Raw genomic sequence first — 16,841 nt, 5'->3', positions numbered from 1 at the left:
TAAAGCAACGTTCCTACTCGCTCGTTAAGGGGAATTACGTATCCCCGTAACCGCGACACGCCAATACTTCCCGGTCGCGCCGCACGTTACTGTTGTTCGCGTGCACGCTTATCAATAAAGTTTTGAGAGGGGGGAAAAAAAAGAGTACGCCGCGTGTTTGGTCATGTGACCGGGGCGACGTAAGAGTGACGCCACGTTGTAGGCGGGGTGACGCAGCGCTGTAGGCTTCACTAGTTTCCTGGACCGAGCGCTTCACGGGCAGTGTGACAAAGCTGGGAGTCTGGCTGTGGACCGGGCGGGTTTTTGGCGGAAGGAAAGCGGACTTTACCTTCCCGTGTGCGGGCTGTGGGCGCCGGGGGTGAAACTTGGACCCGTAGGCGAAGCGGACGGAGAGGATTGGCGTGTGGAAAGCCCAGCAGAGGCTGTGTTTCTGGGGTGTTATTCGGTGCGGGCAGGGGGGGGGTCCAGTAAGCGACGTGGGCTCACAGGTCCAGTGTGTGTGTGTGTGTGTGTGTGTGTGTGTGTGTGTGTGTGTGTGTGTGTGTGTGTGTGTGCTGTGCTGTGGCCGAAGCGAACGCCGGGATTTACTGCGCGGACCGATTCGTTCAGCTGTGACGGGCCAGCAGCGGTACATGGATTATCTGGTAAGTTTGTTGCACGATCTTGCGTCCGTGTTGTTGTCTCGTTTTGCTGGCTGGCTGGCGGTGAGGCTGAAGGCTGCAGCCTCTTGTCAGTCTGATGTGGACCAGCCAGGGTTGCGTTGAGGCGGGTCACTGGCAGTACTCCTCTATTGCATGAAGTGGTCAAAAGCTCCCCGGTTCGATAACGTGGTTCTGATCATGTGTTCAGAATGTTTTTAGGGGACTGGCTGTAACACCCAACATTTCAGTGCCCCCCCCCCCTGCAAGTGTTGGATTACTGTGGGTCTGACCGGCTGATCTCTCCTCTGTTGTGTTTACATTGCAAATGTGGGGGTTTCGGGGGAGCCACTTTTGACCCAGTGTGGCCAGTTGGCAGTGTCCCGGTTCCCCTCGAGTTTGCCTCAAAACCTGCAGCGGAGGCCAAGACTTCTGGGTATTCAACACTGCTTTGCACTTTCACGTGGGCACATATTGTATGCATAATGTATATATACATATACATATATACATATACGTATATATACGTGTGTGTGTGTATATGTATGTATGTATGTGTGTATGTATGTGTGTGTGTGTGTATATATATATATATATATATATATATATACATACACACACACATTATGTATTCAGTGACGTAGCGGTTAACTAGCGAAGACTTGTGTCAGCCCTGAAACAGGTTTGGTGAACCATACTGCAAAAATAAGCGGGTGGGTGAAGTATGATGAGGTTTACCCTCCGTCACATCATGTATGTGTGGTTGTACGGATTTGGTTATAGTTCATGGTTTTACTTATTTGTGCATGTGTAATAGTTTCCGGTTATTTCACGTGGATTTACCGCATATGTTCAAGTCCTTACTCTTCTAATTACTTACTTTCCTCCTGCTGTAGTTACTGAACCTGTTCTGCTCTTACCTGCTGCTGCTGCAGCCACCACGTTTCCCAGTGGGGGTTAATGAAATGCCATCTTTAAAGAAGGTGGCAGGTTCGTTCCTTTAAGGCCCGTGGACGGGCATCACGACACTGCCGGGCCGTCAAATCAGCTCGAAAAGGAGCCTTTGCTTTCACCAGATGCATGTTAGTTTGTGTTGCTGTGGCTAGCGGACCGGTCACTCCGCGGGCCGCCAGTTTGGGCCCGGGAGATTACTGTACTGGGCCTTTGCCCACATTCTGGTGATGGGGTGGGTGCTGCTTTAACAGGGCAACAATGGGGGGAGGAAGTTGAAGCTATAGGCTCTCGCAGGGGATTCGTGAAGCGACAGGAAAAAACCCTGAATGCACACAATATCATGTCGTCACGTTACAAGAACGAGAGTTTGATACCAGAACACAGAGGCGCTTGCCCACCTGGTGTTATCAGCTTGTTTATAATGGGCTTTAAAAGAAGAGAGAATAACAAGGAACTTTGTACTTTTCCTTTATCGCGGTGTTTTTTGTGCATTCCCATCGCATAGTATTGCCCTTTCCAGTAATAAGTACACACGGCTCTCGCAAACTGAATAGTGTGCACTTTGTGTGTGTGCTTGTGAATACTTGGCCTCTGGCCTTTTGAGCAGCACATCTTGAGGGGGGACAAAAACCAGCGTGAAGCATCTGATGTTAGTTTGAAGAAGTTACTCTATAATCTCAGTTACATGTTTATGGAAAGTCGCTGGACTCAGAGGTAGACACTGGCGGCCATGCTGTCAGAGGGAGCAGCCGCGCATTCGCTTGTGATGGGTGTCCTCCTCTTATCTTTGTCCTTTCTCTCCTTGATTCGCTGCAGCCGCGAGCTACAGGGCCACCTCGTTTCACTCCTTCTGGTGTGTGGGGGACGTGAAAACTCTGAAGCAAGTAGGAATAGTGGTGATTTTACAACAAACCGCAACCAACGAATCCATTCTGTGTTGGTGGTTTTCAAAATTTGCTTCTTTAGCACAAAAACCTTTTGCACCTTTGCTGTACACTGAGGAGAAAAGGGCATTTTCCTGCATTCACATTGGAGGACTTTAGCTTTTGTGTGACAGACACTTTTCTATTGGTCCAGCCCGCTGTGGGGTTAAAAAGAAAAGCACAGCTGTAACTGGACTGTTGGAGAGTCCCAAGAGGTCAGGCACTTAGTAGACGCTGGGCCTCCTTTACTGCTGTGCAGGACCAGAGATCTAGCAGCAGAGTTTAGGCTCCTACCATGTCTCAGTCTCTCCCAGCGATCAATACCGGTCCATCATCTTCTCTCCAGCGTGCACAGCCCCGCTCGCGCTGTTTCCCCCTCGTTCGAAAATTGATGGTTGTCGCCGCCTTTTGTGACGCGACGCTACTTGGGATGAACTCGATTGAAACTGAATCAGCGTTGCATGTTGCATGGATGGTCTCCTGTGCGATGGCAGCTCGGCACAGTTCAGTGCTTTTGGTGGTCTCTGTTTCAGCTCGGAACCAGAGAACGTTGAAGCTGCTGAGCTCCTGCGCTGTCAGTGTAGTGTTAAAAGAGAAAACAAATACCACACAAAACGACTGCACCGAGAGAGGAATTCAGTGCTGGCTGTTGCCATGACACAGCCTTCCTAAATTACAAGTGCACTGTGTCAAGACCCCAATCTGCCACAGACCTCAACACATAACAACAAATTGCACCAAGATATATGTCCCCATTTTAAGACTCAGCACTCACATGAAGCCTGCCAAGGACGTGTTGTATTACGTCCCATCATTTTTACAATCGTCATTCCTTCTTTAATGTGGACTGAGGAGAAGTTACTCACAATAAACCGACTGTACTGCTTTGCCATTTGCTAGGGATGCGCCAATATCACGTTTTCACTGCCAATACCGATTCTCAGTTTGAATCTCTTAAAGTGTCAACCGATGCCGGTACCAGTCTGATCCATTACTTTGGCTGAACAGTGCAGATTTAGACCAGTTTTGGTTCAGGGGTCAAAATAATTGAGATAGAATCCATTTTTCCACTATTAAAGATATACAAAAATGCAAAAATACCAAAGCCAAAAATGCAATAAGCCAGGCCAGTTCTCTCTTTTACTTATGACGTGTTCCTCGTGGCTTTTGGCATTGAGGTAAATTTGGGTTAAATCTCTGATATGGTTCTTCATTTTAGCCGGGTATCCATGAAAGGAATAACTAGACGATCCTTCATATACATGAAGAGTCAGGTCATATTTGTAGTTCTGCCACAAAGCCGACCACCAGAGCTATATGCTGAAAAAGACCACACAAAAAAGGTCCCCACTTGTCCGATACAGAAACAACCAGTATGTGGTCTGTGGAATTCAAGTCATGATCCACTGGCCCGGTTTCAACCATAACAACCGCCCCGCATTGACCCAAGACAATGGTATTGGGCAAGCTGCAATAACTAGACAGCTCCACATCTAACGGCGGGCTGACCCACACTTGAGCATCTGGGTCGTGCTCAAAAGGCTTAAAATAGAAAAAGAAATTGGTCGAAATGGTGCAGAGATTACGGGAGCTTATCCAATTACACAATTTTTATATTTTTTCTGAGAAAAGTTCAATAGCTGTGTGAAAAACAGGGTTTTAAGTGGGGTTTTTTTGGGGGGGGCGGGGTTTTTGTTCAATTTCCTACCTAAAATACGTGGCTCTTAAGTATTGCAAGCTGGGTGGCGTAGCGGTCTATTCCGTTGCCTACCAACACGGGGATCGCTGGTTCAAGTCCCCGTGTTGCTTCCAACTTGGTCGGGCGTTCCTACAGACACAATTGGCCGTGTCTATGAGTGGGAAGTTGGATGTGGGTATGTGCCCTGGTCGCTGCACTAGCGCCTCCTCTGGTTGGTCGAGGTGCCTGTTCAGGGGGGAATAGTGTGATCCTCCCACGCGCTACGTCCCCATGGTGAAACTCCTCACTGTCAGGTGAAAAGAAGCGGCTGGCGACTCCACATGTATGGGAGGAGACATATGGTAGACTGCAGCCCTCCCTGGATCGGCACGGTGTGGAGCAGCGACCGGGACAGCTCAGAAGAGGGGTAATTGTGGGTACAATTGGGGAGAAAAAAGGGAAAAATCCACAACAAAAAAGAAAGTATTGCAGGCTACTGTTGGACAGGTATTCTGGTCATACTGTCTTTTCAATAAGACATGTCCAAAACCTGACCCTGTGTGCTGCTGGCTGGGACGTACCGGTGAATGAGTAACATTCAGTTAAATCCCAGCCAGCGACGTGAAACACAACTGGCCAATCAGTAAACCATTGCTGACATTGCTCCGTTGTTTTCATAACTTGGCTAGTTGTAACAGAAAGTGGGCGCTAACTGTTTGGATTGGCAGTTAGAAACCGCTGAAAACATTTCCCCGGGCTCCAGTTTTGTGCCAGTTCCTGGCTCTGGATCAGAGAAGCACCTACACAGATGATGGTTAACCTCACACGTGGAAGCATTTTTTGCTAGTTTGTGTTTTTCATGAGTATCCTGGGTAGATAAAGATTTAAAGTGAAATGTATAGAATAAGCTTAGTTCCTTCTCTCTTCTGTCCCTTTTTTCACCTGACATTAAACTGCATTTTATAACTGGATTGTGTGAAAATATGTTTCTCTGCACAGAACTGGAAAACCTTTCCCCTTCACTGAATGCAGGCTGATGTGAAATTAGTTCCTTCTGATATTCATGGTCTCAAAGGTGACGTGAAACGTCATTCAGAGCCTATCTGCTTCTATAATGTGACGTATTTCCTAATAAAGCATCATATTAGTGCGGGACAAAACAGGGAGGGATGTGATTTGATTGGATGGCGCAAAACATTTTATGATATTATTAGTTGGAATGTTGCCCGCCCGCCTGCCCGCCCATTAGGACTTGGTGACGTGATCACACAAACCTGACTTGAAATAGAAGTTAAGGTGATTAAATTTAATGTAAAGTAAGTAAAAGCGAAACTTAAAATAAGTAAAAAACATGGCCCTGTGGTGGACTGGCGGCCTGTTCAGGGTGTCTCCCTGCCTGCCGCCCGGGATAGGCTCCAGCATCCCCGTGACCCTGAGAACAGGATAGGTGGCTGGGATAATGGATGGATGGGGAAGTAAATCTGTTTCCATGTCACGTCTTTAAGGAGGGGTGAAAGTCCTCGCCATGATACGCTGGCACAGTCACACTTGCAGGATAAAGGAGGAAGTCATCCTGGTAGGTGGACAGATCTATACCCCGGGCAGCGGTATAGAGGGCAGCCGTCATCATTACTGTTAATAGTTTTGTCAGACAACTGGACAGACACCTGGTCTTGCTTACTTCCCATCCAGGAGAATAGTATTAGTACATATATAAGTACATAGTACACAATAGCACATAAAGTCTTATTTTCATTAAGCTAGCTGTAACATGTTAGCCTGGCTACGCGCCCCTTGGTCACCTTGTTTGTGACGTTGCGTGAATGTAGGTGCATGTCGCATAACTGCCTTGAGTGGGTTGCAGTTGCCTCTTGATGCAGAAACTGTAAAAGGTAAATCAGCTCACAACAACACGCTAGCGGCTTAGCCGCTGGCGCTATCGTGGTTTTGCTGCTGAGAGACAATGCGCAGAAGACACGTGGGACAGTATTGTCCCATGTGTCTACTGCGATGTAGCAGAAATCGTGCTTCTTCTGGAGCAGAAATCATGCATCGTGCGTCGCTCTCATATCGGGTCAAGCACTATTTCAAGACCCTGTGGATTTTTTTTTTTTTTACTTCCATTACAAGTTAAACCTTCCAACAGCAATATTGTTGGTTGAAACAAAGGAGCGAGTGTAAGACAATCCATGCTACAGCCAATGCTACACGCCAAAGAGCCAACGTGTGTGTGTTTGTGTGTTAGAACATGGTGACAGTTTCGTGAATGTTTTAAGATCTAGTAACCAGCTGAGGTGGGAAAAAAAGCGAATCAAAACTAAACAAACAACAATATCAATTAAATTTAACTTTGTATCTCTTTTTAATGTTATTTGTCATCTTGAAATTTTCCTGTATACATATGAGATGCATTGCACCCTACCCCAATGCTCGTCCCTGCGTGTGGTGGGTCCACGGGGCGGTGGCTGGGCCCGACCGGACCCCATGGGCCAAGGCCCGGCCACCAGACGCTCGCCGGCGAGCTCCCTTCCCAGGTCTGGCTCCAGGAGTGGGCCCCAGTTTTCCTGCGTGATCACGGATACAAGCGGCTGAAATGAGTTTCCTCCGTAGGGTGTCTGGGCTCAGCCTTAGAGATAGGGTGAGGAGCTCAGACATCCGGAGGGAGCTCGGAGTAGAGCCGCTGCTCCTTCATGTTGAAAGGGGCCAGATGAGGTGGTTCGGGCATCTGATTAGGATGCCTCCTGGGTGCCTTCCTTTGGAGGTTTTCCGGGCACATCCAACTGGGAGGAGAACCCGGGGTAGACCCAGAACTCGCTGGAGGGACTACATGTCCAATCTGGCCTGGGAACACCTTGAGACCCCCCCAGGAGGAGCTGGAGGGCGTTGCTGGGGAGAGGGATGTCTGGAGTGCCCTACTTAGCTTGCTGCCACCACGACTCGACCCCGGAGAAGCGGCTGAAGATGAATGAATGAACATATGAGATGAAAAAGCTCCCCCCGTCTGACATATTTGCTATTTAAATCTTAAATGGCGGGGTGTGGTGGTTATCAGTGATCTCAGAAGTTAGTCCAGGAAAACCCACGCAGGGGCCACATGCAGCAGGTTTTAGAGGAAAGGGTCAGACACCTCTGCTGGAGTTTCTAGTTTGTGTAGGAGACCTCCTAAGAAACCAGACAGTGTGATGGACAGTGGTCTTCTTTGTTTCCGAGACACTTTCAAAGGATTTGTTTAATTTCACACTTGCAGAAGGCCTAAAAACACATCACAAAATAATTTGTCATGCGATATCTGTTATAAAAGATACGGGAGGTTGAACTCTTACTTAGCAGCCTCGTAGAGAAGCTTCAGATAAAGGCAACAGTCTGTTTTCCAAATGGTTAACAATGGACGCCAATGTTCTCCTCGACAACCAGACGTTGTGTTTCTGAAGGAAGCCTCTCAGTTCACCATGCCGGTGTTCTTCCCCTTCTTCACGTCTCCACGTTTCCTGTGGAGAGAAATATTTTCAGTGTAATGTCGTTTTTACCTGAAAGCCTGCATTCCAGGTCGTACCCCCTGTCCAAGGGCACACAGCGGGCTGCCGTGGCCTCGCCCCACCGCCGTAGCACGCACAGGCCGGCGAGCTGCAAGGACCTTCTTGGCAGCGTGCGAGCACAGCTTGCAGGACTACGGGATGCAAAGCCAGTGTTACTTTTCTGTCGGCCATATGACGGCGGTCCACACCTCGCTGGTCCTGGTAGATCTCTCCGCCGGGGACTTGCTAGGAGAGAACAAAAGACTAGTTATGTAGACGAGACAAGCAAATATTCCAGCAAGAAGCTTGGCGGTTCTTGTGCGGACGTCTGCCTTGTTCTCCTTTAGGATCTGTGGGCTTTTCAGAATCAGAATCAGGATGCTTTATTCATGCCCAAGGGGGAATTGGGTAATTCCTATCTAAGACTGTTGTTGTTGTGTTGAACCGTGTTATTATGCTGCTGACAGTTCACCGAGGCTCCGTGTATAAAGGAGGAAGTGACTTTGTGCTGTAACTGTTTTGGTCAGGCTGGCCACCGTAGCCCAACTCCACCTTTTGTTTGAAGTGCATTGCCTCAAACCGAAATCTGTGAAAAGCCTGCTGGAACATTCTTGGCAGCATTCCTGCACCCCCCCCCTCCCCAGTCCACCACCATCCCCCACCATCCCGTCCCCATTTATTAACCCTGCGGTGGTCGGCCGGTCTCAGGTGTTTCTTGTTTTTCCCATTAATCTACAGTGAGCGCAGTGATGCCGGAGCGTCATTGGAGAGTGCTGGAGTCGGTGACCCCGGGCCGAGTCCACAACCACTCCAGGGTTATGGATAAAGTCAACAGGATGTTTACGGACCTCAGTAACGCCTACAAAATCGAAACGAAAGCACAGCCACTCTGAGTTTCCCTTTGTTTATGTGCGTCCATTCGTCTAAAGAGGCACGAGAGGTGTGTTTGTATTGTTTTTATTGCGTTTCATTTCCTTCCCTCTATCTCGCCATCACCCGCGTCCGAGTCGTCGGACCCGTCGCCAGTTTTGTAATAAGCCGAACAATGCCGAAAGACACGGACAGGCAGAAGGATTAGTCGTAAACGGTTTGAGCTCTGCTTTGTCTCCTGACGGGTTGAGACGCTCTGGTTGTTTGACCCGTCCTCTCTCTTGCACAAGAAAAGCCCTCAGCAGGCTGTGTTTGCCTATCAGGACTTTTATCAGAGACTCGGGCCGTGCAGAGGACAGATGACTGTGATAGAGACCCACGCTGTGCAGATAACAGCTGCTTACTGCGTGCTGAACCCTGTCCGCACAAAGAACTTGGAGCTTTTTGGACTATGTGTGCCCTAGTGCTGACACCATTAGTTCGTTAATCAGGCAATTAGGCAATCAATTGAAAATTAATTGATTTATAATTTGGGTAATCAATTAATTGCACGCTTGCGGATCCTACGGCTGCCAAAAGCGGCAAGGTGGCGCTGTGGTTAGCGCGGTCGCCTCACAGCAAGAAGGTCCTGGGTTCGAGCCCCGGGGTAGTCCAGCCTTGGTGGTCGTCTCGGGTCGTCCTCTGTGTGGAGTTTGCATGTTCTCCCCATGTCTGTGTGGGTTTCCTCCGGGGGCTCCGGTTTCCTTCCACAGTCCAAAGACATGTAGGTCAGGTGACTCGGCCGTACTAAACTGTCCTGACATCTGAATGTGTGTGTGTGTGTGTGTGTGGGGGGGGGCCCTGTGTGATGGACTGGCGGCCTGTCCAGGGTGTCTCCCCACCTGCCGCCCAATGACTGCTGGGATAGGCTCCAGCATCCCTGCGACCCTGAGAGCAGGATAAGCGGTTCGGATCATGGATGGGTGGATGTTTGTATGGTAAACGAGTTTCAGATGCTCATGATCAGAGAAAGACTAATTGGGATGAGACATCGGGCCAGATTCACTTTCTAACCGTCCAACTTTTCCTCTCATCAGTCTGATGAAACAGTACCTTGAATGCTTTGACAGTGGCTGGTGTTTTGATTGACAGGCCTCTGTGGACCTGATCTGATGCCAACAGAGTTCTGTTACTTATTTTAGAGAAACAGAAAACCTAAACAAACAAAAAAAAACCCAATCGCTTTGTTTTCTTAATTTTCAGAATCCCTTCATTGCATTTGGTGGAATGACAACGTATCACTTTGAATTTGGTTTAATTAAGAGTGGAACTGTAACTGCTGCTTTCGCAACATTGTTACTGACGATGATGATGATGGTGATGATGTTGTTGGACTGGTAAACTTCATTGAATCCCACTGTTTCAAGCAGCAACATCCATCCATCCGTTATCCGACCTGCTTATCCTGCTCTCAGGGTCGCGGGGATGCTGCGGCTGTATTAGACATTGCACAACAAAAGCCTTTAGAGAGAGGGTTTCGATTCAGACCCACTGTGACAGAGGCCTTTCCAGAATGCAGCACCAGCTAATGAAATGAATCAACAGATATCCATCCATCCATCCATCCACCCATCCATCCATCCATCCATCCATCCATCCATCCATCCATCCATCAACCCCTTATCCTGCTTACCCAACCGCTTATCCTGCTCTCAGGGTCGCGGGGATGCTGGAGTCTATCCCAGCAGTCACTGGGTGGCAGGTGGGGAGACACCCCGGACAGGCTGCCAGTCCATCACACAGGGCCCCCCCCCCACACACATTCAGATGTCAGGACAGTTTAGTATGGCCGAGTCACCTGACCTACATGTCTTTGGACTGTGGGAGGAAACCGGAGCCCCCCGGAGGAAACCCACGCAGACACGGGGAGAACAAGCAAACTCCACACAGAGGACGACCCGGGATGACCCCCAAGGTTGGACTACCCCGGGGCTCGAACCCAGGACCTCCTTGCTGTGAGGCGACCGCGCTGACCACTGCGCCACCGTGCACGGTGCAAGGTAAAGCAGCAACAGTAAAACCAGAACACCAAGAGAAAAAGGTTTCACAAAGAGAAGGTGCCAAAAAGTAAACAAATATTTAAACAAAAAGACAACATGGCACACAGCACTGCACTGAGAACCACAAAACCATTTCCTGAACTCAGTAGAAAACTCAACAGAATGTGAGGCCAGTTTACCGTTTCGCCTGAACAGACGGGCGTCCCGTAGCTCAAAACGCCGGAATGTGTCTGAAATCTCCTCCACGAGCGGGCCCGAGGTGCTTACTGGGCGGGAGGCGATGGTTCTGTACTTTCAGAAGACTTCTGTGTGGGTGTGTTTGTGTGTCTGTGTACAAAGCACATGCTTTGTGGGGGCATGAGGGTGTCCTGCGTGGGCGTGTGATGGTGACTAATCCAATTTGCAGTCTTATTCTGGAGCGCCAGTCATCGGCCAGCCTTTAATCTCCTGTGGCGAGAGATCCTCCTGAACTAGTCTGGGCCCGCGTTCTCATCCGCGATTCCACATGGCGATTACATGTCTTCTCTCCTCCTCCTCCTCCTCCTCCTCCTCCTCTTTTTTTGTTTTGAATGAACCCGAAGGGTAGCGCCCCCCACCCCCACCCCCGCCATCTGATCTTGTCTACCGCCACCCTGACCAACTCAACTCCTCCGTCAGCTCGGTTCGAGGGAAATGGTCTGTGGCTGTCGTCTGTGGACGGTTCGGCTGTGAGGGGGGCCGGCCTCATGTTGTTGACTTGAAATTGTCGTACTCCACTACCGCTCCTCCTCCTCCTCCTCCTCCCCCTCCTCCCATTCAGATACTTCAGGGGGCTCCAGCTCGGCGTGTTGTTGCCGGGGGTAACGCTTGTTGCCGAGCACAATGTCGGAGCACATGCAGCTCTCCCTCGCCTTGTGCAGGATTGGGCTTTACACGGTAAGCGAATGTGCGCTGCTGCTGCTGCTGTTGTCGCCCGTCGGCCCGGCATGTTGCGTGTTACACTCATGACGTGCCGGACGTGTTGGTAGTCTGGTGGTGTGTTTGGTTTTTGTGTTGTGCAGCACATTGTGTGCGTGCGTGTGTGTGTGTGTGTGGGAGGCAGGTGCTCTTGCTTGGTCGGTGAAAGAAGAGCCCGCCTGGTTTCGTGGAAGTTGTGTTACCGTGACTGTTATGGTGGGCCAGGGGTATCGGTGCTGTGTGAAGGATGTTACCTGGATGAGGGAAGGCTGGAGCTGGGACTCACTGCCACGTCAGCTGCTAGCAGCTGCTCTTGTCTGCATGGAGTACATGTTGTTATTTATGAATGGACACAAAGTATCGTGCAGCACAATGGGAAATGTTACCACGGGTTTGGCAACTTGATCGATTGATCGATTGATTGATCCTTTTGCAATGGTTTGCTTTCCTTCTGAAAATCAGTTCAAAGGCTCCACAACCGAATTAACCACGTACTCATGGAAATTATAATATGTGGGCGTCCGGGTGGCCTGGCGGTCTAGTCCGTTGCCTGCCAACACGGGGATCGCCGGTTTGAATCCCTGTGTTACCTCCGGCTTGGTCGGGCGTCCCTACAGACACAATTGGCCATGTCTGCGAGTGGGAAGCCAGATGTGGGTATGTGTCCTGTTCGCTGCACTAGCGCCTCCTCTGGTCAGTCGGGGCATCTGTTCGGGAGGGAATGGGGGGGGGGGGCAGTATAGCGTGATCCTCCCCAAGCTACGTCCCCCCGGTGAAACTCCTCACTGTCAGGTGAAAAGAAGCGGCTGGTGACTCCACATGTATGGGAGGAGGCATGTGTAGTCTGCAGCCCTCCCCGGATCAGCAGAGGGGGTGGAGCAGAGACCGGGGCAGCTCAGAAGAGTGGGGTAATTGACCAAGTGCAATTGGGGAGAAAAAGGAGGGGGGGGGGGACTAACAATATTTTACTATTATTCTACATCAGTGTTGTGTTGCATGTACTTTTTGCATGTTGCACTTTTAAAAGCAAAATTGCCTACTTTTAAGCACTTTATTTTTCGTTTTTTAATTGCTTCTGTGTCAGAACAGCTGGAAGAAAAGGGGGCGTCAGAGTACCTGTCGTGTGTCTGTTCAGGAGACCGAAGCCGTTGTTTTTCAGTAAATCTGGAAGCGTCTTCAAGGAACCCAATCCCACCAACCCGCCTGTCTTGAACCGTGCAAACGGATCACGTTTCATTTTGCAGAGATTTGGAGCCGTTCTGCAAACCTCACATTTCAGCTGTGACGCTAAAATTCGAATGAAAGGCTCGTTTGAGACGAGGAGGACAAGGCGGCGATGCGAGACACATTCCATGTCCTGCCGGGACCTTTCTAATGGACCGCTCGCAAATCAGATGATCAAGACTGTGACACGGTGGCTATTTGAGCCCGTCCCTTCTGAATTCTCCTAGTGGGGCATATGGGCAGATGTGTCTGACAGCTTCCTCGGGAATATCTAGACGGCCACCAGACTAGCTGAGCTGGCAGCACTGGTGGAGGTCAGAGGAAAGAGATGAGTAGAGGGAAAAGACGAACCAGGTATTCAGAAGAACATAGACCGCATGCTGTTATGGGCGATATGCGTGGTACCCTAGCATACCGTCCTGGGATATTAAGATTTCTTAGATGGGCGGCACGGCGGCGCAGTGGTTAGCGCGGTCGCCTCACAGCAAGAAGGTCCTGGGTTCGAGCCCCGGGGTAATCCAGCCTTGGGGGTCATCCGGGGTCGTCCTCTGTGTGGAGTTTGCATGTTCTCCCCGTGTCTGTGAGGGTTTCCTCCATGTGCTCGGGTTTCCTCCCACGGTCCAAAGGCATGTCATCCCCTCTCTCTACTTTGTCTTTCCCCACCCTCCTTTTTCTCCCCAGTTGTATCCGGCCAATTAGCCCACTCCTCTGAGCCGTCCCAGTCTCTGCTCCACCCCCTCTGCCGATCCGGGGAGGGGTGCAGACTACCACATGCCTCCTCCCATACATGTGGAGTCACCAGCCACTTCTTTTCACCGGACAGCGAGGAGTTTCACCAGGGGGACGTAGCAAGTGGGAGGATGACACTATTCCCCCCAGTTCCCCCTCCCCCCTGAACAGGCGCCCCAACCGACCAGAGGAGGCGCTAGTGCAGTGACCAGGACACATACCCACATCCAGCTTCCTACCCGCAGACACGGCCAATTGTGTCTGTAGGGACGCCGGAGGTAACACGGGAATATGAATCAGCAATCCCCGTGATGGTAGGCAACGGAATAGACCACCATGCTACCCAGACACCCTTTGAGTAAATGCACATGGATTGTTTTGTTCTTCTTGTAATATCATAAATGGCAACCCACCTTCTCTTCCTCAGCATGTTCCCTCGTTCCCTCGTCCCAACAGGCGGCATCGCAGCGACTGCAGTAACAAAGTTCATGGTTGTAAAAAACACAACGCTACCTGCAGAGTTTGATAACAGTGAAGAACAGGGTGGGATTTCAGGGCTGGGACGCTTCACCCCCCCCCCCCAGCTTCGCTACCTGGTTTTAAAAGTGATTTTCAAATGGTTACCGGTGGTTTTGTCGAAAACGTACACTGAAAGTATCAGAGGACACAGGATGAAAGGCCCCGTGTGTTCCTTATGTGCCGAAAACAAGAAGTCCCAACCTTAAATCCTCGCCGTCTCTTTAGAGGCGAGCCTCAGAGTCGGTACAGGTGAAGACTCCCCTTTCATGGGGCCATCGGCCGCACTTCTGACAGTCTGGCTGTCCGAGATGTATGATTCGGTATCTCGCTCAGTCCACGGGCTCCTCTCCCTTCACCCGCTGACAGAGTGCGCGACGCACGAAACAAGCTTGTACTGCTATGTATTAGAACATTATTGTCCTACAGCTATATTGATATTTGCTCCTCATTAGTTAGCACTCTTATCAACACCATTGACGGTTTCCAGAAAAAAAAGAACGCTAGATATATATATAATATATATATATATATATTATATATATATACACTACCGTTCAAAAGTTTGGAATCACCCAAACAATTTTGTGTTTTCCATGAAAAGTCACACTTATTCACCACCATATGTTGTGAAATGAATAGAAAATAGAGTCAAGACATTGACAAGGTTAGAAATAATGATTTGTATTTGAAATAAGATTTTTTTTACATCAAACTTTGCTTTCGTCAAAGAATCCTCCATTTGCAGCAATTACAGCATTGCAGACCTTTGGCATTCTAGCTGTTAATTTGTTGAGGTAATCTGGAGAAATTGCACCCCACGCTTCCAGAAGCAGCTCCCACAAGTTGGTTTGGTTGGATGGGCACTTCTTTGAGCAGATTGAGTTTCTGGAGCATCACATTTGTGGGGTCAATTAAACGCTCAAAATGGCCAGAAAAAGAGAACTTTCATCTGAAACTCGACAGTCTATTCTTGTTCTTAGAAATGAAGGCTATTCCATGCGAGAAATTGCTAAGAAATTGAAGATTTCCTACACCGGTGTGTACTACTCCCTTCAGAGGACAGCACAAACAGGCTCTAACAGGTACTATTTAATGAAGATGCCAGTTGGGGACCTGTGAGGCGTCTGTTTCTCAAACTAGAGACTCTAATGTACTTATCTTCTTGCTCAGTTGTGCAACGCGGCCTCCCACTTCTTTTTCTACTCTGGTTAGAGCCTGTTTGTGCATATATTATAAATGCATATTTTGCATAATTATGCATAATTATTATAATTATTTTAATTTTCTGGTCCTCTCTAGAACAATACCTACCACCTCCCAAAAAATTAAGATCATAAGCGCATTTTTGCAAAAATTCATATATTTTGCAAAATGCCAAAACATTTCTAAAAATTTTTTTATATAGGTGAAAAAATCAAATTTGCTCAGAATCATCTGAAAGGGCGAGAAAAGTGGTTTTTAGCCATTTTTAGAGAAATTCATGTTTTGCATATTTATGCATAATTATGCATAATTTTAATTTTCTGGGATTTTTCCCTTACTCTCTGAGACAATACCTACCACCTCCAAAAAGAATTAGGATCATAAATGCTTTAGTTTTCGGTCCCGCTATCTACACTAACACACACACACACACACACACTAGCACCACACACACACACATTCCGAAAATATATGAGTAGATATATATATATATATGTGTGTGTGTGTATATGTATATGTATGTATGTACACTACCGTTCAAAAGTTTGGGATCACCCAAACAATTTCGTGTTTTCCATGAAAAGTCACACTTATTCACCACCATATGTTGTGAAATGAATAGAAAATAGAGTCAAGACATTGACAAGGTTAGAAATAATGATTTGTATTTGAAATAAGATTTTTTTTACATCAAACTTTGCTTTCGTCAAAGAATCCTCCATTTGCAGCAATTACAGCATTGCAGACCTTTGGCATTCTAGCTGTTAATTTGTTGAGGTAATCTGGAGAAATTGCACCCCACGCTTCCAGAAGCAGCTCCCACAAGTTGGATTGGTTGGATGGGCACTTCTTTGAGCAGATTGAGTTTCTGGAGCATCACATTTGTGGGGTCAATTAAACGCTCAAAATGGCCAGAAAAAGAGAACTTTCATCTGAAACTCGACAGTCTATTCTTGTTCTTAGAAATGAAGGCTATTCCATGTGAGAAATTGCTAAGAAATTGAAGATTTCCTACACCAGTGTGTACTACTCCCTTCAGAGGACAGCACAAACAGGCTCTAACAGGTACTATTTAATGAAGATGCCAGTTGGGGACCTGTGAGGCATCTGTTTCTCAAACTAGAGACTCTAATGTACTTATCTTCTTGCTCAGTTGTGCAACGCGGCCTCCCACTTCTTTTTCTACTCTGGTTAGAGATTGCTGCAAATGGAGGATTCTTTGACGAAAGCAAAGTTTGATGTAAAAAAAATCTTATTTCAAATACAAATCATTATTTCTAACCTTGTCAATGTCTTGACTCTATTTTCTATTCATTTCACAACATATGGTGGTGAATAAGTGTGACTTTTCATGGAAAACACAAAATTGTTTGGGTGATCCCAAACTTTTGAACGGTAGTGTATATATATATATATATATATATATATATATATATATGTAAATAGGGTTGGGTATCGCTTGAAAATCTTCGATACCGATACCAAAACCACTACTCTGATTCGATACGATACTTAAACAATACTTTTTCGATGCGACTATATATCATGAAAACCTTATAGGATGATCAGCAAACTACTTTTCTATCCAGCGAGCGCCACAATTCATTGACACA

At 48.1% G+C, this 16,841-nt stretch overlaps 1 protein-coding gene across 1 annotated transcript in view; it reads left to right on the top strand.

Moving 5' to 3' along the window:
- Positions 1-302: 302 nt before the first annotated feature.
- Positions 303-16,841, top strand: part of arl15a (ADP-ribosylation factor-like 15a) — a 255,240-nt gene continuing 238,701 nt past the window's right edge. The window contains exon 1 of the mRNA XM_056296956.1: positions 303-644. Within this exon, the coding sequence (XP_056152931.1) occupies positions 633-644 (12 nt within the window). The 5' untranslated portion in view covers positions 303-632. The remainder of the gene's footprint in view (positions 645-16,841) is intronic.

Source organism: Lampris incognitus, chromosome 1 (assembly GCF_029633865.1).
Source record: "Lampris incognitus isolate fLamInc1 chromosome 1, fLamInc1.hap2, whole genome shotgun sequence".
NCBI lineage: Eukaryota > Metazoa > Chordata > Actinopteri > Lampriformes > Lampridae > Lampris > Lampris incognitus.
This window is presented reverse-complemented; position numbering and strand designations above follow the sequence as displayed.